Raw genomic sequence first — 26,933 nt, 5'->3', positions numbered from 1 at the left:
TATTTCTCTAGATTTCATGTAAGTATGTTGTGCATGAAATTCTATTTGGAACAACTCTATGGAACCAAGTTGGAATACTAGACAGTCAATGAAATTAGAGATACTTAACTGTCAAGAGCTTAGAGACTGTTAGAGTTTCGAACCTGATAGAAACTTAAGTCTGCATGTCTTTTAATAAAATTCGGTTTTCATGATATATATCTCACTTAGAAGGTGCATATTTTTTAAGGAATCGACTTTACTTTATAAAGATATTAATTTTCTCATAAATTTCTTTTAGAAAAAGATAAGTTTGTTTAAAAAGATAAGAAAGTATTTTAACTAAAAAGATAAGTTTTGAATAAAATCTGATTTAGTATTAATTATATCTTATCATGATTGACAGATTTTATTCTTAACGAGAATATATATTTTCGAAAAACTTATCTTTAGAAAATATCTTTATTTTAACTTTATCATTTGATAGAACTTATCTTTCCAGGAAAAAAAAACTTTTGAGTTATGTACTATAAATATGTTCATATGTATTCATTCAAAAGTCACTATAAGAAAATAGGTATTTTCCGATGGCCTATATTACCGCCGAAAATTTTTTAAAATCCGAGGGTTTAAAAAACCCTCGTAATTTTCTAATGGTTCTTAAATTTTCTGATGTTTTTGTAAAACCATCGAAAATTAATTTTTTGAAATTTAAACTCTGAAAAAAAAAAGATTTCCGATAGTTATTTAGCTATAGGAAATTTTCGATCGCTATATCAAATGGGAATTCCATCAGAAATATATTTTCGGTAGCTTAAATCCATAAGAAAAGCCATCGGAAACCTGTTTAATTTAAAAAAAAAGAAAAAAAAAATCAGGTTTCATTTCCTTATTTTGTCGAGAGAGAAGGAGAGAGAAGGAGGGAGAAAGAGAAGGAGAAGGAGAGAGAAGCTCAGCTTCCGCCGCACCCTCCGCCGGCCACCCTCCGGCCCCCTTCTAGCCGTCCTTCATGCGTTGGCCACCGACCACCTGGTAATGGTTCTTTTTTTTATCGTTTTAGATCCTACATTGCTAACCTAACCTTTAATTGCTCAGCCTCCTAGATCAACCGCCTCAGACTACCCACCGCCGGCCACCCAACGTCCCCCTCCAGTCGTCCTTCGTGCGTCGACCACCGACCACCAGGTAATGGTTGTGTTTTTTTTTTTCCGTTTTTGATCCTACATTGCTAACCCTAACCCTCAATTGCTAAGCTGCCTAGATCCACCGCCACAGACCACCCACCGCCGGCCACCCAACGAGTCAGACCACCCACCGACTAGCAGGTACGCCTTCCACCTATTTTTTTTTTCTTAATTTAGTTTCAATTAATTAACCATGAACCCAAAGTTTTTTTATTTTAATTTTTTTATTCAATCATTTGTAGGAAATCGTAGATTTAGTTTGTTTGCTCCACAAAAAAGAGTTCAAATTCAAAGGTTAGTTGCTAGTTTTTCCAATGCTCTTATTGTTTTATATATATGTTAGTTATTAGTATCAAATCTCATTCAAAAAAAGTTTAGTTTAGTTTATGTTACTTCTATTATATGTTAGTGACTATATATGATAGTTTGGTTCATAAATGTTGGTTTAGTTTTATTATATGTTTGTTTAGTTCCATTATATGTTAGTAATTTGTTTAGTTTAAATATGTTGTTATATATAGTAGTTTAATTTTTATACGTTATTAATTTCATTCTATATGTATTTAGTTTAGTTCTTATACACATATATATATGTAACTAATTTATATGTGCTTAGTTCATTATAATAAAGCTTAAGTTGAAATAAATATCTCGTTCATGTATTTCATTTCCCTCTTCTAATATCGTAATTATCGTACACGCCGTCCATTGTCACTCAGATGCAGGAACAATTTTGAACAGAGGGTACAAAACATGCGAATTGAAATGGAGGCCGAGATTAAGTCCCGGGTCGAGTCTCAAGTGCAAGAGCAGATTGCGGCCCAGGTCTGAGCTATTGGAATTACAAGAATTTTCCTATGGCATTTAGCCAAAGGAAATTTCAGATGGCTTTAAGCCATAAAAAATGTGAATAATTTCCGATAGTTTCATAACCATAGGAAATTTCCTATGGCTCAAAAGCCATCGAAAAAATTAATTTTCCAACGGTTTAAGCCATAGAAAATTTCCTACAGCCGTGAGCCATAGGAAATTTCCTATAGTGTAAATTAAGCCATAGGAAATTTCCTATGGCTTTAAGCCATCGGAAATCATCAAACTCCGTGGGTCTAATATCCATCTAAAAATCCATCGAAAACTTTATTTCCTATGGTTATTCCATCGAAAAAGTTGGATTTTCCGACAAAGGTATTTCCGATGGAAAGCTGTCGAAAATGAAGTTTCTGATGTATTTTGATGGATTTTCGATGAAAAAAAAAAACATTACTGAAAATAAGCTTCTTTCTTGTAGTGAATGAGGTTGATGATGAATTAAGTGAAGTGGTCGTGCTTAATAGTTTCATTCTTAAACATGAGTACTTTTTTCTCATGAGAATACTTTAAGAGATTCAAGATGTCATAAGTATTTATTTCATTGAAGCTATTGGTACTTTTTCCTCAAACAAGAGTATTTTAAGTTTATTTGTTTGAGACCTGGTTTCTTTTGATGTTGTCTGATCAAACGTCAACCGTAAAAAGGGATTATAAAATACTTAGACAAATATGTCTCATGGTAAGTGAAGCTTAGTAATACAATAATAGAAATGTCTTTCAATTAAAGATGGGATATATGTATTTTTGCTAACAAGGCCTCTCGAAGAGGGAACTGTGAAAAATGCATGGCTGAGCTCGATGAATGGAATATGGTATAATCATATGTACTTGACAGTCAAACTTATGAATTCGAAAAACACTCTTGAACGCAATAAGGATGACGATTAATCTTTCCTTATAGTTTAAGATGAAGCATTAAGTGATATAGAAAAGAGCAACGCACAGAACGCACACTTGTTTGGAAGGACAAGTGGGAGATTGAAGGAGTAGTGTCCTTCGAACAAGTCTATTATTTCAATAGATGGTTCAGATTAATAACAGAGACAATTGGTAAAAAAAATAATAATAAAAAAACCTCGAGCGACATTTAGACTAAAAATTCATTTTATTATTTCCGACGAACTCATTAAAATTAATAGTTTTTGTGTTTATTTTTAATTTATTTTCCCATTTAAACTATCAGATTAATTTTATACATTTTTATTGTACTAAATCCCAAATTACAAATTTTATTTTAACTTTCAATTGTAATGTCCTTAATAAGGGCTTGGAAAATTAAGTGAATATTTAAGGGCTTGTTTGGCATCATTTTTGGTTTTCAATTTCCTGTTTTTTTGAAAACTAAAAACCAAAAACAGGAAACAAGAAAAAGGTGTTTTCACTTTTTTGTTGTCAGTTTTCAAAATTATCATGATTTTAATAAGTCTAAATATTTTTTGATCCATTATGTAACATATGTAATATACTTTTAAAAAACAAAAAACCAAAAAACAGAAAACCACAGCGATGCCAAACGGACCCTAAACTTTTTCCTTTAATTTTTTATTTTTCTAAAAATGATAGACAAAAAAAAGGGAAAAATAAACGGGAGAAATAAAAAAATAAAAAAAAAACCCATGAAAATGAATTTAATTATTCATAAGTAATTGCGGATTTTTTTATTTTTTTATTTTTTTTTATTTTTTCTTTTTGTCCATTGTCGCTTGAGTTTATTTTTATTTTTACTAAATTGTTGTTTGAATTAACTTTTTTAATACTAAATTGTCGATGAAAAGTGTTTTTTTTTTTTTTTTTTTTTTACCAAATTATCACTAAGTTTTTTTTAATTTTTTTACTAATTCAGTCAATTGGCCTCCAGATAAATAATAAAGAAAAAAAACATGACTAGCACCCAAACGTATATAGCATGTTCATAACGTGGCATAAACTCTTCAATTCTTAGACACACCCGTCATCATGCATGCTTCCAATGAAAATGCTAGTTAAATTGCCACTATACTTCAAATATACAACAACAGGAAACATATCCACAAATCTGAAGACTATCTTTGTATTAGATCTTATCTCATTTCTTCAATTCCATTCTATAAGAAGTACTTTTCTCTATGAAAAAAACCCATCAAAAACTAAACGCTAAACTATCAGAGACACTAAGATGAAGGTACAAACTAACATTCTTGCAATTTTACTAGCTATTGCAGTCCTACTTGCATTCGCTTCCGTCTTAAGGGCCTCCGACGAGCTAAGCCGGGACCCGACGCGAGCCGTGAGGCGGTGCGAGCATCAGTACCAACGGCAAGAGCCGTATTTCGAAGAGCACCTATGCAGGCAAAGATGCCAGCAGGATAGGGTGGAGATAGAAGGAAACACCGGAATGACAGCGAATCAAAGAGATGTAGAAAGGGAGTATGAGCGATGTCAAGAAGAGTGTCGTGCCCGTGGGTCGGGTAAGAAGCAATGGCAATGCCAAACGAGATGTCAAGATGATTATGAGGCCGCTTCGAAGAGAGAAAGGGAAAGGGAACGGGAAAGAGAGCCGGAGGATGAACGTCCGGAACAGCCGGAGCATGATCGCCATGGCGGGAAAGGAGATCATGAACGGTATGAACAATTCCATCATTTTTATTTTTCTTGCTTTTGATTTACTAGAATTTCAATTCCTCCAATTTAGAAACACTTCTATGTTTACACTATCACATACCGAGTACTGTACTCACCTTATACTCCCTCCGTCTTATAATATAATTCATGTTTGTGTTTTTTCTCGATATTTAAGAAATAGGAGGAGAAAGTGAATGAACTATATTAATAAAATTAAAAAGTATAAATGTAGACAAAAATTAGAGAGAAAGTGAAAAAAAGTACCAGATATGTACAAATTTAAGGGTAAATTAAGAAGTATAATGAATAAAGTAAAAAAAAGTGATGGTATAATGGTCTTTACATACTATCCAGAAATAAAAACAGGAATAATATTTTGAATCTCCAAAATAGGAAAACATGACCTATATTATGAGACAGAGAGAGTAACCGAATAAATATTTATCAGTTTAGCTTACACACTAATATAACTTGTCAATGTGTAACTCTAACCACTATCATATTTAATTATCTATTAGCAAAATTAAATAAAAGTTGATGCTATGGACATATATTGATATACATACCGACTGATCAAGCATATTATAATAACATCTACTCCCTCTGTGTTTTAATAAGTGTTACACTTTGACTAACACATAGTTTTAAGCAATTTAATTGACTTAAATAAAATAAGAGGTAATAGTTTATTGAAAAGTAATGAATGTGAGAGGAATTATATAATAAAAAAAATAGTAGTAGGTTTGGGCGGGAACCATGAGAGAAGAGAGATATAATATTTAAAGGTACCTTTTTGCCAAAAAAAAAAATAAAAAAAAAAGAAAAGAAAAAAGTATAACACTTATTAAAACAAGCCGGATATGGTAAGTGTAACACTTATAAAAATACGAAAGGAGTATCCTTTGTATAATAGTTTAAAAATAAGTCAAAGTTGGTATTTTAATAGTAAATAAAAGTCAAATTGATACACTTATTGAGACATGGGGAGAATACTAGCTATACATGTCTAGTGATGGTGGTTTTTTGTTAAAGAAATGTTACTCTACATTAACTACTATTAAATTTGTTTTAATTCATAATGACATTCATATAACAAATTTTAATTTTATACTTTTTATTAATTGTTAGTTATCCAATCCAAAATAATATTGATAATTATACATATGTATTGGGAAAATTAAAAAAATAATAAAAATGTGTTTCATAAAAAAAACAAGGATAAAATAAAGTTTTTTTTTAGAAAATAACACCACAAAAAAAAACACTAAATTTGATTATAACACCACAAAATCAAAAACTTTTATTATAACACCAAAAAAAAAAAAAAAATTTCACCACCATTTAACGGATTTTTGGATGAAATCCGTTAGTGGGACCCACCACATACATGTGTCAATAATCGATTGGTTTAAAAAAAGTAAAAAAAAAAATTAAAAAAAAAAAACTAAACCCTAGCGCAGCCTAACCACCATCGCCAGCGACCCCAATCCCCATCCCATCCCCACCACCGGAATCTCCAACACCCGATCGCAAGTCGTCCCTGAAACACACCAGCCCCAGCCACCACCGCAAAACTGGAGCTAAAACCCATGGAAGCTGAAAATTAACAATTGAAAACCACCGAAATCGACTATGGAAACCGACGAAGTGAACCCTTCACCCTCAAACGGCTGAAATCGACCATGGAAACCCAGAAAGGTCAATTTCCATGGCCTATTTGGCCGTTTCAAGGGTGGAGGAAAAGGGGTTTTCGCAGTGGACAACGCTAGGTTGGCCTTTGTGGTGGTTTTGCAGTGGTTTGAAGGGCTTGGGGTGGTTTTCGGGGAGGGGGAAGGGGTAAGCGGTGGAGTAGGCGATTATAGGGGTGGTAGTTTGGCTGGTTCGCCAGTTTTTGTAGGGTAGGAGGTTCTGGCAACTGGGGCAGATGGTGCCGGTGGCGGGGATGGCTGGGTTGCAGTTAGGGGTTAGTTTTTTTTTTTTTTTTAATTTTCCTTTTTTTAAATTAATTTATTCATTTAAACCAATAAACACTTGACATGTGTCTTCTAAGGGCCCTACTAACGGATTTCATCTAAAAATCCATTAACTGGTAGTGAAATCAAATTTGTGAGTTTTTTTGTGGTGTTATAATAAAAGTTTTTGTTTTTGTGGTGTTATAATCAAAATTTGTGTTTTTTTTGTGGTGTTATTTTCTAAAAAAAACCTAAAATAAATATCTATTATACAAATTTTTTTGTAAAAAAAAAAGAAAAAAATTATACTAATCTAATTAAAAAATAAAATAAATAAAATAAAATAAAATAAAATAAAATAAAATAAAATAAAATAAAACATATTTAAGAACATTGGTAAGTCTTATATGTGGCTAGCCACATGGTGTGACAACATTGGTTTATAAGAGTAATCTTCATTATTTATATGTATGAGTAACTTCATTTTTTCATAAGAGTAACCCTATATTGTCCATAAAAGTAACTCCAAATTCATTATACAAGTAAAATCGAGTAATTTAGAAATAAGTAACCTCACTTGTTCATCCAAGTAACCCCTATTCTTTTGTTTTAAAAATAAAAGAATAATTCCACATATTTAAGAGAGTAACACCTTTTTCTTATTTAAGTAACCTACATACGTTAAGGTAACTCCATTTGCTCATCACCGTAACCCTTATTTTACTTAATTAATTGTCGTCTATGTGATTTTTTGAAGTGGTCACACCATATGGCTAGGCACATATAAGAATTTGTAAAGAACATTTATATGCGACGTAGACTTTCTATTACGCCATATCATACATTCAACTTCTTATTATGTACTCCATGTTATTTCAACAATTTTTTTTTTTTTTTGGAAAAAAAGGTCGGAACATCACTGAACCTCTTAGAAGAAATTAAAGATCATTTGAGACAACGCTTAGATCATACACTAGCTATACAAACCGTTGAACATAATTATCAAATTAAAGAAATACAAAGTACAAACTAGCAATCCAGGGCACTGGACACACACTAGTTTTTACATATATCAAAAGGTACAACATTTAATTAGTGTACAACAATGTGGGACAAATCCCTACCGTATAAAAAGTGTACAAGAGTACTCTTATAAATATTGTGCTACCAATTATGCCCTTTAAAATGTGTGTTTACATACATACCCTCATTAATATGTACAATTTTGTTTTAATCAATAGTATTTGGACAATTATACCCTCTAAAATGTTTATTTACTTATTTAACCTCATTAATGATAATTATACCCTCATTGATTATACTCTTTTAAATGTTTTTTTTTTTTTTTTTGAATAGTGTGTGGATAGCTGGGATATTAATAGCCCTAAACATATTTGCTTACATATTTTCTCTCAATATTACTGTTAATATCTAAATTAATTTGTGATGTAATGCTAAATCGGAAGAATTTAGGATATGGCTAGGCGGCTAGCTATCGCGCGAGTCGTGTGCTGCCCTAGTATTTAAAAATGATTAAAGTATGTATTTTGATCAATTTTGGAAATAGTATACTCCCTTTGTTTTCTTTCATCTTTTCATTTTCTTTTATTGTTTATGTTTATTCATGTTTCCACCCAAAATTAGTATGTACTATATACATATATAAACAGATGCTTGTAATTGGTCAAAGTAATGAATTGGGAAGTGTGCCCATCAAAATGGAGCACTTATTAAAAAAAACGAAGGGCTTAGCAAACTATTGGAGCATATTGTAACCTGAAAATGGTATAATTTGAAAATTTTATGTAGCATGCCAATTTAATCACACGTCACAGTAGCTAATCATTAAAGCCATGCATGAAATACATTTTCGTATATTTGTGTTATTTTTATTGATTAGTTTTTTTTTTTTTTTTTTTAATGTTACAAAGTTGCATTTACATGCTTTGGTATCTCAAACTTGAGTACCTTTTAACTTACAAGATTTTAAGTGTGGATTACCTTCTTTCATTCTGAATAATTGTCATACCCAACTCGATGATTATGTTGCTAACTCTTTACAAACACTAATGGTGAAAAAGATTCATTTGAGTGTTACTGCAATGGATTTTGTAACCTCTAAAATCTTCGGCATAATGAAAACTATCCAAATAATGAAAGGTTTATATCAATGAAAGAGTTATGTCATTGTTCTCTGTTTCTTTGATTTTACATGAATAATGTGCTTTGCATAATTGACATCTAATAACCATCAGGCTGTTGATCCAGCCCCGCTTATATAGATTATATAATCTCGTATTTTGCTTGTACAATGGATTGCAAAGACTATGTTTAATTTGCTTGAACTCATGGATGGATAGGCACCCACGAGTACATGATTACACACATTGTCTGAAAAAGTGTGAGGACAGGGAGGAAGGCTTTCCACGACAAAGGCAATGCAAATTGCATTGTGAAGAAAAATTTGATCAACATAGGGGAAGGCACAAGCGTCGTGAGGGTGAACGAGGCCATCAAAAAGGATTATATAGCCTTGACAACAACAGCAACAATAACAAAAAAGCCAAAGGGAGTGATAACCCTTACTACTTTGACTCTCAGAGCTTTGAGTCTCGCTATGCAACTGGAGAAGGACACATGAAGGTACTCCAAAGATTCTCAGAGAAGTCAGACCTCCTCCTCGGCATTGACAAATTCAGGGTTGGCTTCTACGAGGCGAATCCCAACACTTTCATGCTTCCTCACCATTGGGATGCTGACTCGGTTCTATTCATCATTAAAGGTATATACTTAATTAAATTCCTTGCAACAAAATCTTATAATCTATGGCTGATTTATTTTGTAATTCCTGTCTAAACTTTTACATGCTTACTGTTTTGGCTGAAATTATAGGAAAGGCCATTGTGACATTTTTGAAGCAAAAGAACCGCGAGACCTTTAATCTTGAACATGGGGATGTGCTGATGATTCCTGCTGGCACCACAGCGTACTTAACTAGTACACATAAATCTGAGAAGCTGCAAATAGCTGAGCTATTACGCCCAGTTAATACTCCTGGTCGTTATCAGGTACATAGTAAACGTGTTTTGTATCGCTGCTACGTTTAGATTTATTCAAATATATGGTGAGGTGTGTAATTAATAAATCCTTTCAATGCAGCAATTTTTTGGTATTGGTGGTGAAGAGTCCAAATCGTTCTTCAACAGCTTCAGTACAGAAATCCTCCAAGCCGCTATGAATGTTTGTTCTTTACCATTAATATCATCTATTTTTAATTTTTTTTTTTACCTAATTAAAACTTTAATGGTTCAACTTTTTGGCTAGATACCAAGGGACCAGCTTGAGCAGCTGTTAAAACAACAGAAGAAAGGTACAATCGTCAAAGCCAGTCAAGAGCAAGTGAGAGCGTTGGCTCACGGGATGTCTAAACGACAATTTGGAGCATCCAAAGGCCCATTCAGTTTGTTAGATGGACGTCCACAAATGTCCAATGAACATGGGGAGTTCTATGAAGTTAATCCAAATGATTATCAACTACTCGAAGATCTTGATGTCTCGGTTGCTTATTGTGACATCAAACAGGTAAAAATATCTGTACTTGCAGATTGATGTTGATGTTTATTACTCAAATAATAATGAGCTAACTCTAAGCTTATTTGATTACTAGGGGTCAATGATGGCACCCCACTATAATTCTCGGACAACCTATATTGTGCTAGTGGAGGAAGGGACTGGATACTTTGAAATTGCACGCCCTCACTCGGAAAATGAAAGTAATAAGAAACAAGGTAGCAGCCAGAGGTATGAGAAAATTAAATCCCCCTTGTCTAAGGGCGATGTATTCGTTGTTCCTGCTGGCCACCCACTTGCTTTAGTTGCATCAGAGAATGAGAGCCTTAGAACCATTGGGTTTGGAATTAATGCCCAAGACAACCAAAGAAACTTCCTAGCAGGTAAACTGGTTATAACCTTATTGATAAGAATTATTCAGGTTGATGCATGTTTAATATTATTTTTGCTTCGAGCAGGGCAAGACAACATCATAAACCAGTTAGATGAAGAGGCGATGGAGTTGTCTTTTAATATGCCAGCAAGAGAGGTAGAAGAGATGTTTCAGAAACAGCAGAAATCTTACTTTATGACCGGGCCTAAACGACAGCAGAATTCCCTGATCTCACTTTTGGAGTTTGCCGGCCTCTAAAGCATGGTTAACATAAGTATGTGAAAAATGTAAAATAAGTAGAGTGTTAAGGTTTAATTTCCCTACTGTTAAATAAATAATAATGTATCATAGGATATCACTGGTTACATATGTTTGTCTTCCCATGTTTCCGAGGTTTTTTATCGCAGAGTCAAACTTGAGTTTTAATTTTAAGGCAAAATTGGTATAAATTACTTTTTTGACCATTTTAAGTACCTAAGTTTTTTATTGCACCGCCTATATTTCAAATTTTGACGAAAATTTTAACTGATACGTCAAAGGGGCCTACAACTTGTGCTTTTCCCTCCAAAATCATTTATTTTTTCCCTCCCGAAAACATTCGACCTTTTCCTCTATATAAATGCATGACTAAATTGAGTAAAGCTCTAAAAAACCAAACGTAATTTTGCTACACAAATTAAATTGCAGTCTTTGTTCATTCTCAACCCTAAACTGAGGTAATTGAAGTGGATGGTTGAGATGGAAGGGAAGGTTTTGCTGTAGTTGTTGATTTAGAAGTGGATGGTTGAGATGCAATCCGTTATTTTTGAAATAGGGGTGGTGCAATAAAAAAAAATTAGGTACTTAAAAGGTGGTTTAGTAAAAAAAAAAAGGTGGTTTTTTCAAAAAAGTTGGACAAAAAAAGTGATTTATACCAATTTTACCTAATTTTAACTAAATGTTGTTATATTCTACTGATGCAAAATTTTATATACCACAAGAAGACTAGCAATAAGGCATGTTTGGTATTGGTTTTTTTAGTAGTGGTCATAGAATCAATTAACCATTTTCACTACCTATTGTTTGGATTAAGAGATTGTAATTCACTCCACTTCCTAGGGGTAACCAGTGACTTTCAATTGTTACCTCTCCCAGCCTCCAAGGTGCATATCAAACAGCAGATAATGGCGACACTTTATAATACCCTCTCTCTTTATTTGTTTACATTCCATTTCCTTTTCGTGCACTTTGTATAATGTGAGGCTGCTGCCTCAGAATTCCAACTAAGTAGAGTGGGAAGGCCAAGCAATAGGGATATGTAGAATGTAGATGGTGAGATGTTCACTAAACCTTCCACGATTCTCAGACAAATTAAGGTTAGCATGGTGACAATTGAACCAGATCAACAACAGTGGGGTAAAATCTCAATACGACAACTCCAAAGGCATACAGTTTTTAACATAGTAAATCATCCTGTTACATCAACGCTACCACCTTCAGAAAGTATAAAATTTTTAACTACTGCAACCAGATACCCTCAGGCAGAAGCAGAAATAGCAGCAGCATTAGCATCTGCAATGGCCTGATCTTCAATGAATCACGCCAGGCAAGTTCACAAGCCTTTTCCATACAGCACTTGTCTCAACTTTGTCATTCCCCTGATTAGATTTCCTCTATTCCCAACTCCATCCTCCATAATGCTTCCTTCCTTTTATTTGGCTTATTTGAACAATCTGATAACTTGTAATCTCTTGACATTTATCATTATTTATTTATGCTTTGAATCTTCAAGGAAAGCCTGAAACCAAAAAAAGGTTTGTGAAAATAACAGAAAGACTTACTCCATTTGTGAAATTCAACTCAAAACCTGCAGCAAAGAAAAAGGTTTGTGAAAATAACAAAAAGACTTGCTCCATTTGTGAAATTCAACTCAAAGTAACAGTAACAGCTAAAAGACTTGCTAAAAATTAGCTATAATACATCCATCTACACAAGTAAATTCACAACTTTCCTAAAAAACTGCTCTGTGTTATATTGTCTGTCCTCTTCGTTTGACAGGATGTAATAGAATATCGTACATTATCAAACCTAAAAATACCACCTCCAACATCAACAAAGTTTGTTAGATCACTATGGAAGAACGGCTGACAACAAGCAAACAACCCCTGCAGAGAAAAGGGGGAAAATTCATTGTTAGAAAGCGAAAATTGAGTGACCAGAACTTCAAGTGAAACAACATATATATGCAAATGATAACCTTTTTGTTTAGCATCATGCTGCCTCCAGATTATATCCGGAACTCTCAGAGCTTATATGCTGTTTTTTTGGCCCCGTATAACATGGTCAACAACTTCAAACACTAACACTAGTCCCACTTTGCAGCATAGAGAAAACATCAACCATGACAGCGTACTCATCCACAAACTCCCCCGACATCAACCCCATCACCTTCATTGGAACTCTTTCTTTTCCTGCAAATTTCCCCCAAAAAATATATAATATGGGTTACCAAATTGCGTCAATCAAAAACATGAAGTCAAAAATGAGGGGAAATTGGAATTACCATGCTTAAACATCTTGAGAAGAGCAAGAGAAGAGATGTAGACTTGCTTGGAAGTGCCAAGAGTTGGCGAATCAGGTACTTTGTGAGGCCAAAAAAGGAGGATTTATGGGGAAGCACACGATTCAAGTATAAACTAACTTCCCATCCTTGTTTTTTTATATTGCATGGATGTGATCAGCCCATTTCATTCATAAGTTGTCTTGCTTTTGGGCAATATTATAGATATGCTTACCACTGCAGCAATGTTCGAAAGGTAGATATCATGAATGGCTAAATCTCCCTGCTTCTTACTTGTATAACCATGTCCCAAGCAACTGGAGATGACCTAAAACAAACTGTGTTTCCAAACCAAGGAAAATTCCTACATATATAGAATAAAAAGCAGGACAAAATTTACCGGTTGAGTTCAAAAGTTGCAATCACTCCATCCATCACCCTTTTAGGAAGAATATTAAACCAATATATAGAAGCCCAATTTATATGTATATGAATGACTTGTAAATGTAACTAATATAATGATCTAAGCAGAAATAACAACCCCACGGGAAATACACCAAGGGAAAAAAAACATACTTCGTACTTAACTCAAAGTGTATTTATTCATTAGAGACCTAAACTAGACAAGTCAACTAATCCACGTCCAATGTTATATAATTAACTAGATAATCCAGTCGGATTCACTACAATACACATGGACCAATCCAATTAACAAGAAAATCACTCTAGGCATCCAAGAAAAATTTCAGCAATATTGAAGGAAAATTAATATCTTCTTTTAGGGGTTCCGACTGTTTGCAGTGGGACTTGGGTATGCAACCAGGAAATATCATCCCTTTGGCTTGTGTATGTAACAAAATGCAAGATTTTGAGGATCCAACTGTTCTTTGAATTGCAGGGCATCATGAGTTAAGGGAGAAACAAGAAATGAAGAACACTTTTGATATGTCTAAAGGCTCATCATTTGAAAAAAAAAAGGATCGTCTCTATATTATTTCCCTGAACCCTAGTAGAACGTTTGACTTTCCCTTTCAGTGCAGATAGAGAGGAAGTTGTACAATAGACTAAAGACTGCAGCAATATTGCAATACTAGAAACTGTGGAAAAGCAATGTATATAAAAATTTCATTCAACTATTGTTCTATAACACTTTAGATCACCATCCATACCAAGGGCTAATTTCTATGCTACGTGGACATACCAGTTTATGCACAAGAGACCGACACAAAATTCTAAGAACAAGTATATGACATCACATATGAACAGTTGATATAGTATAAGTGTGTAACAGCCATATGACATCATAAGTAAAAGAGGGAGAAGATGATAGTAGTCAAGCAAACAGTGGCCTTCAAACAGACAAATTCCATCTAGTGTTCTACAATTCATAAGTGATGGCCCATATATAAATCAGTCTCAATATTTCATAAACACGAATACCATATCAAGTTTCATTCATCATAAAAATGATACTAGATCTTCCCCATTCAATTGTTTGAAAATAAAAAATAAAAGAGAATACAATAGTAAGGTATGTATAAAGTGAGTTAAGGAAAGTCGGGAAATTGAGAAGGTGTGTAATAGTTGTGAGCTAGGGATAACCTATTATGAAATCTCAATGTTTACGAAAGCAAATAGCAAAATTATTAAAAATCCTCATAACCATATAAGAGAAATACACTACCAAATTGAAGAGCTTAGTTCCTAATTAAAAAAAAAAAAAATACATGTGATAAATAATTACATAGCATATAGGACAAACTTATGATGAGCAAGATTATTGACTCTTTTGTGATGAATAGTTACAAATTGTGTGGAATTTGAGGAATTATAGTAGGCCATGCAGTCATCACAAAAGAGTCAGCTGAAAAAGAGTGATGAGGAAATGTGGGGTGTTCAGGTATGTCAAAATCACCTACAATTGACTGACTCTTCATATTATAGAGCACAAACTTCCTTGTTCTACTGCTGCTGAACCATTTCACAAAAATGATCTCTCCGTTGGTTTGGCTGGAGATGCTAACAAGCATAGTTAAAATGGGTTTTTTTCAAGAAACTTCAAATCCCACTTGCTAATGTCATAGTCTGTAAGTTCATAAACTGAATATGTCCCTCTTGGAATGCTCGAGTTCTTCAAACTATAGGTAGCCATTCGGATATGCCCTTCACTTAGCTCAACACGACTACCATTATATGCTAATTCTTCAGGGGTGGGAATTGAACTACACTTGTAGGGTTCATTTAGCGGATCATATGCTATAAGGCATGAACCACCATTCCAATGGAACATCCCTTGGTAGACTACAATTGTACCATAATCATATAAATCAGTATCATAATCAATACCATACATCCCTGTCGATTCTCTCGATGGCCAACTTGGACCTGGCGGGCAAGCTACACAATATACGCTCCAACAGCCAGTCAATGAGGAAAAAACACGAGTGTAGAAAAAGTCATCTTTTTTCCACCTTTTATTCTCAACCTCCAACACAACAAACTCAACCTTATGAGGAAGGTGAGTGTCCAAGGCATAGCAAGTGAACCCAACATAGTCGACTTTAAAACTCCTTCGACGATCCAACATAGGAATTCTCAACCATTGTTTTGTAAGCGGACATTCACTTTGAGGGTGAGATGACTGTGGAGATGTACGTGACTTGATCAATTCTCCCTTGCATAATAATAAGCCACAGGAATTCCTTGCTATTCCAAAGCTGGTGAAACGATCTCCCCAATTGAACGGAAAGAAACGGAAAGTAAAATCAAAGAATCTACCGGTTGGATCAGAAATTGGATATTGATCACTAATGTTGGGTGGATAAAATACGAGGGGCATTGGTAGATGACCATAATGATCTGATATATAATCATGCTCAAAATAAACCTGATAAAATATAAGATGATCACGTAAAGGCAAGTCTTGGCGTGGTCCAATGTAGGATGTGATGAAGCAAGGATGTGATATTAAAGCCAGCCATCGCTTGGAGATGCACTTACAACGGAAGACGCATTCTAATGGAAGTCTAACCAAAATCTCAACCATTTCGTCATCTTTCAGATCCTCAATTGTTGTAATACTAGTACTTATTGTTGTTGTTCTTGATCCAAGTCTCTGTTTTTTATATGGTATTATGCCTGTAGAATCCATAGCTAGCTCCTCCTTTTCCGTCTAATAGAAATCCAATAACAAACAATTATGCAGATTGAGAAGGATTTGAATTTGCAATAATAATAATAATAAAATAAAATAAAAATAACAATCCAACCTTGAGAAGCAGAAGGAAAGACGGTGGAGTGATGTGAACAAACTTGCTTAGCCAAACATCCAATTGCTTGCCGGTTTCTTCTCCTAGCCGTCGCCGGCGAAGGCTGTAATCTCTGCAGCTGTTTGTTTCAAAGTACGGCTGATGTGGGAGATCCAACGGAGAAGTCAGTCGTTCGCACTGTAGCAGAGTTCCGCTTCTAAGTGTTCCGTTCCCTTTCCTTTGCTGCTCTTTGTTATGTTTCCCAAGTGTTTTGGTTACCAGCGCTCACCTTTTCTAGGTGTTTAATCCCCTTTTCGTGCTTACCTCTTTTGGTTTTGTTTTCTATGTCGTTTTGATGCTTAACTCTAACCAAAGTTTTACATTCGGGTTAACTCAACGGGTTTAGAACAATTTTATATATTTTTTATTTTTTTGGCTTATTTTAAAAAAATTCTAATTTTTCAAGCTTAATTTGCTATTTTTTTTTTTTTTCTAACTTTTTAATCGAGCATTATCACCACATGTTTTTTAGCCATTATATACTACATAATTTAAATTATCAAATTTCACCAAAACACATCGAATTCTAAGATTTCTAACTGATAAAAATTGATAACAAACTTCCCTACCTTATAAAAAGTTTAAGAATACTCTTATAAATAGTGCATGGACATTTATATCCCTAAAAATGTTCTTTTACATATTTGCCCCCATTGAATTCAAAAGCCTTAAAATTTTTCTTGAATCACCAAAATTGATTAATTATTTGTGTTATTTCAATATTTAAAGCATCTTTAGACTCTCCATTTTATTTTATTTTTCTACTTGGAATATAAACACTATCTAATATAAAGTATTCAAAATTGATTTTAATAAATATGGAGTACAAAAAATTAAGTATGTAATTGTATGATGACTTCTTTTTATTCAATTCGTATCAATAAGTACTTAAAAATTACCATGCAAATAGATAGAATGAAATATCATGCAAATATGCATCAGGCTTAAAGGCCACTAGTGATAATTCTCCTCAAAGAGCTAGCCATCTGCGTGCATCGCGCGTGTAAGAATCCCTAGTTAAAATAAAACTTTTAAACATCCCAATATTTAAGAAATAGACCAACATAGTTATATATGTGGACTATAATATCTCTTGACATAATATCAATAGACCTATCAATTAATCGATGGTATGACTATGATGTGGGTTATACGGATGCAATTAGTGTGGGTCGATAATTGGTGTAGGAAGTAATTGGTGTGGATTTGAGCAAGAGTTGAATGAGATAGATAAATGAGAATGAAAGTGATGAAATAATGAATGTGCGATGGTAGACAAACAATCAAACTTAATCAATTAATTTTCCAATAAATGAATTTATTAAAAAAAAAAAAAAAAAAAAAAAAAAAAAAAAAACCATAAATTTCTGATCAATGGGTCGATTTCGGGTCGGGTTTGACACGCAAATTTATGGGTTAAACGAGATCAGGTTAAATCGTGTTACGGGTCAAAAAAACTTTGTTCAAGACCCACAAAACGGGTCGGTTCGAAAATTGACAGATTTATGTTAGGTTGTGTATGTTCTTGTTTTTCCTTCTCTATTTGGAAAATTTGCCAATTGCAACTATTTAAAATTTGTATTTTGCAAATTGCAGTCATTTAAAAAAAATAATTTGCAAATTCCAGCAATTTTTTTTTTTTTTACAAAAAAAGAATTGCAAATTACAGCCCAAAACTAAAACAACTTGCCACTTAAATCAATTTTTTTTCTCGATTTGTGTGCTGAAAAAAGTTTCTCAAAGGTTTTAAGGGTCATTTTTAGCTCTTAAGGATCCGAATTGAGTTTGAAATTAGCAAAAACATAGTGCAAGTTATTCATTATAAGTATAAAAAAAAAAATGTATTAATTTGTGTGCAACTATATTTTACCGTGAAAACGAGGCACGTACGTCAAACTTAAAGTTGTTACATTTTACTTATGTAAAATTTTTGCAAATTTTAAGATGCACCTTGGTGCACCTAGTGCCTATATTTTTTAACATTTTGTAAAAAAATCTGAACAATTGCAAATTTTGAACATGTAATAAAAACATCTGATCATCACAAATTTTGAACATTTAGATAAAAAATGAACAATCACAATGCATCACGCTTATACTTTTGAACATTTAGTAAAAAAAATCTAAACAATCGCGAATTTTGAACATTTAGTAAAAAAATCTGAACATCGCAAATTTTGAGCATTTAGTAAAAAAATTTTGAACAATCCGCATGCACCATGCCTATACTTTTGAACATTTAGTAAAAAATATGAACAATAACAAATTTTGAACATTTAGTAAAAAAATCTGAACAATCGCAAATTTTGAATTATTACGAGTCAGACAAATTTTGAAAAAAGTTTGTCTGACTCGTAATAATTTAAAATATAAATTGAACATTTAATGTATACAAAATGAACATTTCTTAATAAAATATGAACATAAAAATTGCATGTTTATGTTCAATTTTTGTGACATATTCATATTTTTTTAATAAATGTTCATTTTTTTTGTAAAATGTTCAATTTTTTTTTACTAATTGTTCAAAAATATAGACGTGGTACACCTATTTCTAGATGCATCCATAGTGCACATAATACTAATTGGTAAAATTTTATTTACCACTACAAGACTAGCAATAAGGCGTATTTGGTATTGCTTTTTTTTTTTTTTTTAGTAGTGGTCATAGAATCAATTAACCATTTTTTTACCAATTGTTTTGGATTAAGAGGTGTTTTAACTCACTCCATTTCCTAGGGCATAGGGGCAACCATTTAACTCTCAATTGTTACCTTCCCCAGCCTCCAAGTGCATATCAACCAACAAATAATGGCAACACTTTATAATACCCTTTCTCTTTGTTTGTTTACATTCCATTTCCCTATCGTTACTCATGCCAACACGCACTTCGTAGTCGTAAAATGCTAGGCTCAGAATTCCAACTAAGTAGAGTGGGAAGGCCAAGCAATAGGGATATGTAGAATTGAGATGGTGAGGTGTTCACTCAACCCTTCCACGATTCTCAGACAAATATAGATAATCATGGTGATAATTGAATCAAATCAATCAATTTGATAATTGTTTCAGCATTAATGATTAACAGTGGGGTAAAATCTCAAGATGGCAACTTTAAAATAAGGGCATACAGTTTTAAACATAGAAAATCATCCTGTTACATCAACACTACCACCTTCAGAAAGTACATAAGACCGATTTTTCACTACTGAACAACCAGATACCCTCAGGCAGAAGCAGAAACAGCAGCAGCATTTGCATCTGCAACAGCCTGATCCTTAATGGATTCGCGCCAGGCGAATTCACGAGCTCCATCCTTATCAACGATTTTGATCACGAAATTAGGTGGAGCTACAACCAACCTAGTCCTGATCTCCACTATGCAATCATCAACTAGTTTGATGGCCTCATCAACTGACATATCACTACGGTAATGCCTGTCCATCATGGAGAGGGCAAAGTAGGAACCATAGCCAAATGCTGCTTTATCTACCTTGTGAAGAGTTGCTATGTAGTCAATAAAGTATAGTGATGGTCCACTGTCTTGGTCAAAACCAGCTAGAATTATGTTGACTGAGTATGGATTCTGCAAATAAACAACGATAGGTGTCAAGAGACTACAAGTGATCAGATTGTTCTTGAATGGAATTCGCAAGTTCAAATAAGCCAAATAAAGTGAAGGAAACATTATGGAGGATGTAGTTGGGAATAGAGGAAATCTGATCAGGGGAATGACACAATAGAGACAAGAGCTGTATGGAAGAGGCATAAACAATTTCAGGGATATTAGAAAATTCTCTTCTAAAAATAATGATTACACCAGAAATTATGAGACCATTATGGAAAAAGGATCAAAACACAGCCTAATTTAGAGAGAAAGGAAGAAAGCCAGACTAAATCCCCAATACTAGAGCTGAAATCCTATTTTTAAGCTCACAGGGGCATCCCTTACTACTACTATTACTTTTACTACTACGACAAACAAACAAAAAAAAAAATGAGAGTTTACAACCTTAAATTGAGTTCTACTCTCTTCTATTCAGATTCCTCTGTATGTTATTATGATTCTTATCAAAATTACAAACAAAATTCCAATTTCAGTAATCGAAAGCTTTTCAATTAAATGTGTAACACATATAACGCAATGTAGATGCTCAGAGGAACCTGTGGTGCATCAGCACTAAACTTAAACCTAAATATTGAAGCAATCAAACAAAGTCAAAGCACAATATAGAATTGCATAGAACTTAGCAAACTTGGTGGACAGTGGAATTTGAAAGGCATGAATAACAGAAACTTCTAACAAAAAAGTAACTGGCTATAGCAAAGTATACATAATCAAATACAAAGTAGCATATATGGACAATATTTTACCAATAGTAGTTGTAAGCATTCAATGTGGCGTCCCATCCACCAAGCATAATGACAAATAAGATATATGGAACATTATTATGAGTACCATCTCCAAACATAACAGTACCATCTGACACCCCAAGTCATTTCAAGACAACTACTCACAGAAACTCCCAGCAAAAGAGGTTTAAGAGCGTGGATATGCATATTTGACACCTTGATAGAGGCTCACATCAATCAATCAACCAATTCCACATTTGCAAAGCCTTGTCAAGGTGATGAAGAAAATTTTGGGGAACATTCTGCTTCTCCCTTATCAGCAAAACCACAGTGGCCCAAATCTCATATACAAGTATCGAGTCTTAATAATCAGTTACCAGAGACCACGCGTGTTGACTGACTTGAACATCTAAGAAAACATTAGAACACAAATCCTCTGTCCATCCAAGATTTATCTTAGTTTGGACCACACTTCTAATAGAAAAGGTAGGAGTGGACCAAATATTATTAATGTCATAAAAAATGGCTATAGGACAGTAGAAGTAAGAAAAGCAGGAAATGTGAGAAAAAGGTAATGTGATGAAGAAAAGGTGGATCCCACATTACATGAAGACCGTTTTTATCAAGTAGGTAACCAAAGGATATATGTAGGTAGCATGGCTTAATAGTTGATGATTCTTATAATTTCTATTGTTCTCCTTCCCTCCATCCTTCTTTATTTGACATGGTAGTAACACTCTTGATCATTCATCACAATCAAAGTAACCTTGACACCATCAGTAAGGCAATAATCATCTCCATCAACTTTTACTAAACCTCCATCACATTCCTGTCCCTCCACTCAAACATACCCCCCCCCCCCCCTCCCATCCGACCATCCCCAATGCCCACCAGAGCACACTGATGCCGCTGGAAACATAATTTAAGGAATAAACAAAATTTACTAGAACAATCACAATAGGAAAATATGCCTGTTCATCAAAGTTTGATTTTTGATATAAAGCTTACTCAGCAGAGTCAGCACTGGAAAATGGTAAGGGGGAAAAAGGTCAATATATGTTCTAATTGCATCAGAAACAAATCTAGTCTGGCTTTATGTTAAGAAGAAAAAGTGGAATTGCCTTCTGACGGTAGTGACAAACAGCGGTTATGGAAGTTACAACATGGCAATGCATGTACAGATAAACAAGGAATAAGTTTTGAAAGGGAAACAAATCTAGTCTGGTCCTATGTTCAGAAGGAAAAGTGGAATTGCCTTCTGACGGTAGTGACAAATAGTGGTTGTGGAAGTTTTAACACAGCAATGCATGTACAGATTTAAAAAGAATTAAGTTTAAAAAGGGCAAAGAAGAAATGGATGAAAGAGAAACTTTGAGTGCTTCAGATAGATAAACAAAGAGGATGAATGGGTGTTCAATAGCATTTAACCTTCAGATGCTTTCAAGATATTTACCTCAAATAAAAGAATACACTACAAGCAGCAGGTGTCAGATTTAACAGCTCAGATGCCAATTCTCAGGTCGCCTTTGGTTGATTATATTGTAATCTATCAACATAAAACTCTATTCAGAAGATCAGAACCATGACTGTAAGTGGCAGAATCAGAAACCCATTTCTCAGTGATGAGTTAAGGGTGACAACGAGCCCCACCTGTTTGTGAACTATTAGAGCTTGATTCAGTCAAAGCTTGGTTCAATGAGGCTAGACTTGAGTTCGAGTTCGGCTGGGAAACTTAACGAGCAAGGACGAGCAAACCCAAGCTTGGCTCAAAAAGCTCGTGAATGAGCTCATTTAAAATATACTTCTTATATCTAAACAAATTTATAAATTAATTGAATCATATGTCATTGATAATAAAACAGAATGATTAAGTAATATCCTTAAGATAAAATTAAAAAAAAAATAAACCTCCCAATCTCTCTCTCCCTGGTTCCATTTGTCCCTCTTTAGTTTTCTCCGCCTCCCTCTACTTCATCTCTTCTCTTGTTTTTGTACTCTTGTATTCTACACCTCTGCAATTGATCCTATATCTTCTATCCTCATTGTTTCATATTCTATTACCGTAATTTTATGGCTATACTTCCTCACCTCTCTCACTTTTTTAATCTTTTTAATTTTTGTTTGGGACAAGAAACGTGCATAGGGACACAACTCCATCACACAAGGAAACTCAAGGAAACTTTCAAAACGTAGCACTATAGTCACCGTCTTCAACTCTCAAAAGTCAAAACCAAGTTTGAAATTGAGCACAAACCAAGCTTGAATTCGAAGTTTCGAACCCAAGTCGAGTAAATTAAAAGACCAACAAAATCACAAAATTGAGCCCATGTTTTTGAAGCTCGAGCCGAACGTTTGTCTAGACTCACGAGCTCAAGCCGAGTCCATGTTTTTAAAGCTCATCGAGCTTCGAGTGCTTTGAGGTAAACGAGCTCAAAACAAGCCTATCACTATTCGGGCTTGGCTCCAAGGTTTACCCCTAGTGATATCATAGAACTTAACAAGGGAATAAACCAAGGAGCACTTTTTAACAACTAAATTTTAACCAGACAAGCATTAATTCAACAATAAGCTAACTAAATACATGATTACATGAATGTCCTTTTCTTTTTCTTCAATAGTGGAGCAGTTTCTATAAACACAATTGCCTAGAAATTATATGGCAAATTTTACTCTTGAAGTAATCTTGATAAAAGATAAGATGTCAAGACAGTACACTGTAGCAGCTTTGGCTCTTTTGAGTTGATATATTCACATGTTGAAATTGTAATTTTATAATGGTTTTAAATAAGGTCAAAGCTGCAACATCAAACTCAGTTGCCCTCAAGATTAGCAGCCCAAAAGGAAAAGTAAAGAAGATAGACGTGCATGGCAAGTTAGCTAAGTATGTACATGTTAGTAGCTTCCAAACGGCAGTGGCTGTTATAGTTTTATGCTTATTTTCGTGAAATTTTCCTTTCAACCAAACAAAGATGTTACATATGAAACTAAGCATCCTATGGAAAAAGTCACATGTCATGACAACCTTATTTCCCAACCCTTATAATTGTTATTAGAAGCTATTCTACATCCACCCTCTAGATGGCATGTAGAAAAACTAAAGATGTATTCTGGAAACAATACGAACCCAACACTTTTGCTACTCATAATTGCACACGTAAAAAGAAGATAACAGGTTTTCTTTAAGTCTATTTGCTAGGATCATGAAGTGAAGCTAGTTAAAAATCTCTTTACTTTTAAACAACTTCTCTATGTATAGAAACAGAATAGGTAGTAGGATATCAAAATAATTAATTATGATGCATTTTTCACTTTTCAAAAATATCCTCATCTATTTAACCCATTATTGTATTCAGCTAAGAGAGGTATAAATAAAAATGCAAGGTGAATTCAGGCTTACATTGCATGTATAAAAGAGCAAGAAGATGGAACTTTATGTCAAGTATATTCAAAGATCCGTCTAGGTATTGAAGCATGACGAGCAATGAGCCCCAAAAGTAGAGAAAAATTAAGAATTGACATGTCAGCCTAATATATCCATACAATCCAGTCATTATTTACACCATTTTGCAAAACCCTATGGCAAAACCCTGAGCAATTGAATAGAAAAGCTACCTAAAACATAGCCTATAAGTAAAGTATTGATCAATAGTGTGATTTATAGCTGCATAAAATGCACAAGAAATGAAAATAAGTTCAACCAAGCATAAAACTAATGCAATTTATCAATGTTTTGGTGTTAAGTGAAAAAAAAATGAGGGAAAACTAACAGGTTACTCTACTAACAAAATCTTAGTTTCGACTTAGATTGCTTTAGGTTATGACCCTTAATTGTGGAAATATGTCAATCTTCCTTTGCATAATAGTCTACATCAACTCACTGCATACAACTGTACCAGCCAAATATAGCTTGATGAACCAAGATAGGTTCTTAATCACCCTTATGCAGACCTATAATTTTTCGGGTAAACCTTTGGACAGCGATTCAATGTAATCCACAATATATTCAACCCCTCCACCACACCGCCTTCTCCGACAAATACCCACATAGGCCACATTCACTAACTAAGTCACCATTACTATAACAAATTCAGGATCACTAAACAACACTAACCCTCAATAGCATCTCCTCAAATTCCAAAATTCAAACGCAATCATCATACAAACATTCAAATCAACGAAAACCCAGATAATGTTAAGCCCTAATACCTTTCTTAAGGCAGTAGCAAGTTCACCCCGTGTGAAATTAGCAGCAGCAGCAGTAGTCAAAGGGATGCCATTTCTGAACTGATACAAAGAAACATTCTTCTGAACAAACTCCGTAAATTGAACTCTGAAAACCATTTAAACAAAAACCCAAACAAAAAAATTCAAATTAAACCTCAAAAAATCACAAATCAACGAATTAGTTTGCGAAAATGGGGGAAAATTAAGAGATTGAACCTATCGCCGGCTTCACCACTGGCGCCCAAAAGCTTGTGAGAATCAAGCTTCATGATCTTGTCTTCGTTGGTTTTGTGCACCAAAATGCTGTTGACTGCCGATGTATCTGTTGCAATAATTGCGAATCCATTGCCAACTAATCCGAAAACACACTCCATTTTTGCTCGATCTTAGAATCTTGGGAAGTTTGATTTGGGGAAAAAGAGGAGGAGTTGGGGAATTAGGTTCTTGTAGTGTGATTTGAGTGAGAAGAAGAGAGAGAAAGAAATAAAGGAATGCTTTTGTAATTGTTCATTTGTTCTTTAATTTGGGTGAAAAAGCTTCTTGAGGAACAAGTTTGCTCAAAGTTGGGAACTTGGGCAACTTACTTGGGCAGGTGAGGACGTGGACTAGAGTCTAGAAGTGAAAGCAGAGAGAGGGCTAGATAGGATTAGAGGTGTCAAAATTGAATCGATCCGAAAAAAATTATTCGTTTCGAACTGTAACCGATCCGATTTGATCCGAGAAATTCAAGACCCAAACCCGATCTGTAACCGAACTGAACTCAACCCGAATCCGAATTCGACCCGATCTGAACTTAACCCGGCACCGATTTGATCCAACCTGAACTCAACCCGAATCCAATTTGACCCGACCTGAACTCTAACTGAACCGATTTGATCCGACCCGAGCTGAACCCAATCCGAAATTGACCCGGCAAATAACCGATCTAATCCGATCTGTTTTGACTCGAACTGATATTAACCCGACCCGATTTTAACTCAATTTGATTTTTATCCTATCCGAATTTAACCAGGCCATAATTAATTTTTATTCAAGTTCTTATACTGCTCCGTTATTATTAATAAATTTACGTTTTTTACTACAAAGAAATAATCCGGAGTAACAAGTTTACTTCATGTATATACCAATTATATAAAATTATTTTCTAAGCTTTATATTCATTTCATTTAAAATTTGCTACAAATAGTTTGTAATACTTGAACATTAAAACCTCTTCTTTTAACTCGATAAAATATACTCCGTATGATACATGAATGACTTGATATTGACCCAATAATAAGGTAAAAACTCAATAATAACTCTAGTTTAAAAATAACCTTATTTAAATATGAATTGGGTCAGCTCGATTAAAATCTAGCCAAACACAAAAAGGAATTGAATTGAAATTGACCAATTTAATGAATCAACGGATCAACATTATCTTAATCAAACAGAACTTGACCGAACCGAAATCATCCGAACCGAAATCAACCCGACCCAAATTCATCCGACCTGAAATTAACCCGGTTAAACCCGTTTTGAACCCGATCCGAATTTATCCGAACCGAACATGAACCGATCTGGAGTTGATCCGACCCATATCCGACCCGGACTCGATAGACCATGAGCCAAATGTGATCCGACCCGAATTTGACCCGACCCAACCCGATCCGAATTATAAGAATAATTTTGACCCGAACATATCCGACCCGAACAGATCCGATCCGAATAGATCCGACCCAAACTCCATTCGGTTATCCGAATTGACACCTCTAGATAGGATCAGCCCACAGGTAATGCCGTGTGCAAGAGGTTTGATCGGTGCGAACCATTATCGTTGTATCATGTCAGGCGTCTTATGGCTTGGCTCACGTTACCGGCCTGCACCTCTTCTACGGTTCTACCTACCTGCCCATTGGTTACCACGGAACTACTATTCTCTGCATTATCTTTTTTTCTTTTTTTTTTTTTTTTTTTTTTTGACGGGATCTTTTTTTCTTGATA

General features: G+C 34.2%; 3 protein-coding genes across 3 annotated transcripts; 1 reads left to right on the top strand and 2 right to left on the bottom strand.

Moving 5' to 3' along the window:
- The first annotated feature begins 4,188 nt into the window (after window positions 1-4,188).
- Window positions 4,189-10,918, top strand: LOC145582078 (vicilin Cor a 11.0101-like). Its single transcript, XM_081639109.1, has 7 exons — window positions 4,189-4,634; window positions 8,947-9,368; window positions 9,479-9,654; window positions 9,746-9,826; window positions 9,911-10,168; window positions 10,254-10,539; window positions 10,615-10,918. The coding sequence occupies exons 1-7, from the start codon at window positions 4,189-4,191 to the stop codon at window positions 10,785-10,787; spliced, it is 1,842 nt and encodes a 613-aa protein (XP_081495235.1). The 3' UTR covers window positions 10,788-10,918.
- A 4,182-nt stretch (window positions 10,919-15,100) lies between these two features.
- LOC145580976 (F-box protein At5g07610-like) lies at window positions 15,101-16,219 on the bottom strand. Its single transcript, XM_081638054.1, has one exon. It carries the CDS (start codon window positions 16,217-16,219, stop codon window positions 15,101-15,103), a length of 1,119 nt encoding a protein of 372 aa, XP_081494180.1.
- Window positions 16,220-19,420: 3,201 nt separating this feature from the next.
- LOC145582077 (proteasome subunit beta type-2-A-like) lies at window positions 19,421-25,473 on the bottom strand. The gene is made up of 3 exons (XM_081639107.1): window positions 25,167-25,473; window positions 24,933-25,056; window positions 19,421-19,959 (listed from the first exon to the last, which is right to left on the bottom strand). Exons 1-3 carry the CDS (start codon window positions 25,322-25,324, stop codon window positions 19,600-19,602), a joined length of 642 nt encoding a protein of 213 aa, XP_081495233.1. The 5' UTR covers window positions 25,325-25,473; the 3' UTR covers window positions 19,421-19,599.
- Window positions 25,474-26,933: the final 1,460 nt, after the last annotated feature.

The sequence above is a fragment of the Chenopodium album genome, chromosome 15 (genome assembly GCF_948465745.1).
Source record: "Chenopodium album chromosome 15, dcCheAlbu1.1, whole genome shotgun sequence".
NCBI lineage: Eukaryota > Viridiplantae > Streptophyta > Magnoliopsida > Caryophyllales > Amaranthaceae > Chenopodium > Chenopodium album.
This window is presented reverse-complemented; position numbering and strand designations above follow the sequence as displayed.

Excerpts from the sequence above, each read along its gene's own strand:
- LOC145582078 (XM_081639109.1), top strand. The coding sequence starts at position 4,189 with ATGAAGGTACAAACTAACATTCTTGCAATTTTACTAGCTATTGCAGTC. Across the intron at positions 4,635-8,946 it reads GGGAAAGGAGATCATGAACG|GCACCCACGAGTACATGATT; the intron begins GTATGAACAATT and ends ATGGATGGATAG. Across the intron at positions 9,827-9,910 it reads TCCTCCAAGCCGCTATGAAT|ATACCAAGGGACCAGCTTGA; the intron begins GTTTGTTCTTTA and ends CTTTTTGGCTAG.
- LOC145580976 (XM_081638054.1), bottom strand. The coding sequence starts at position 16,219 with ATGGATTCTACAGGCATAATACCATATAAAAAACAGAGACTTGGATCA.
- LOC145582077 (XM_081639107.1), bottom strand. The coding sequence starts at position 25,324 with ATGGAGTGTGTTTTCGGATTAGTTGGCAATGGATTCGCAATTATTGCA. Across the intron at positions 25,057-25,166 it reads AGTGGTGAAGCCGGCGATAG|AGTTCAATTTACGGAGTTTG; the intron begins GTTCAATCTCTT and ends AATGGTTTTCAG. Across the intron at positions 19,960-24,932 it reads TTGCTACTGCCTTAAGAAAG|AATCCATACTCAGTCAACAT; the intron begins GTATTAGGGCTT and ends GTTTATTTGCAG.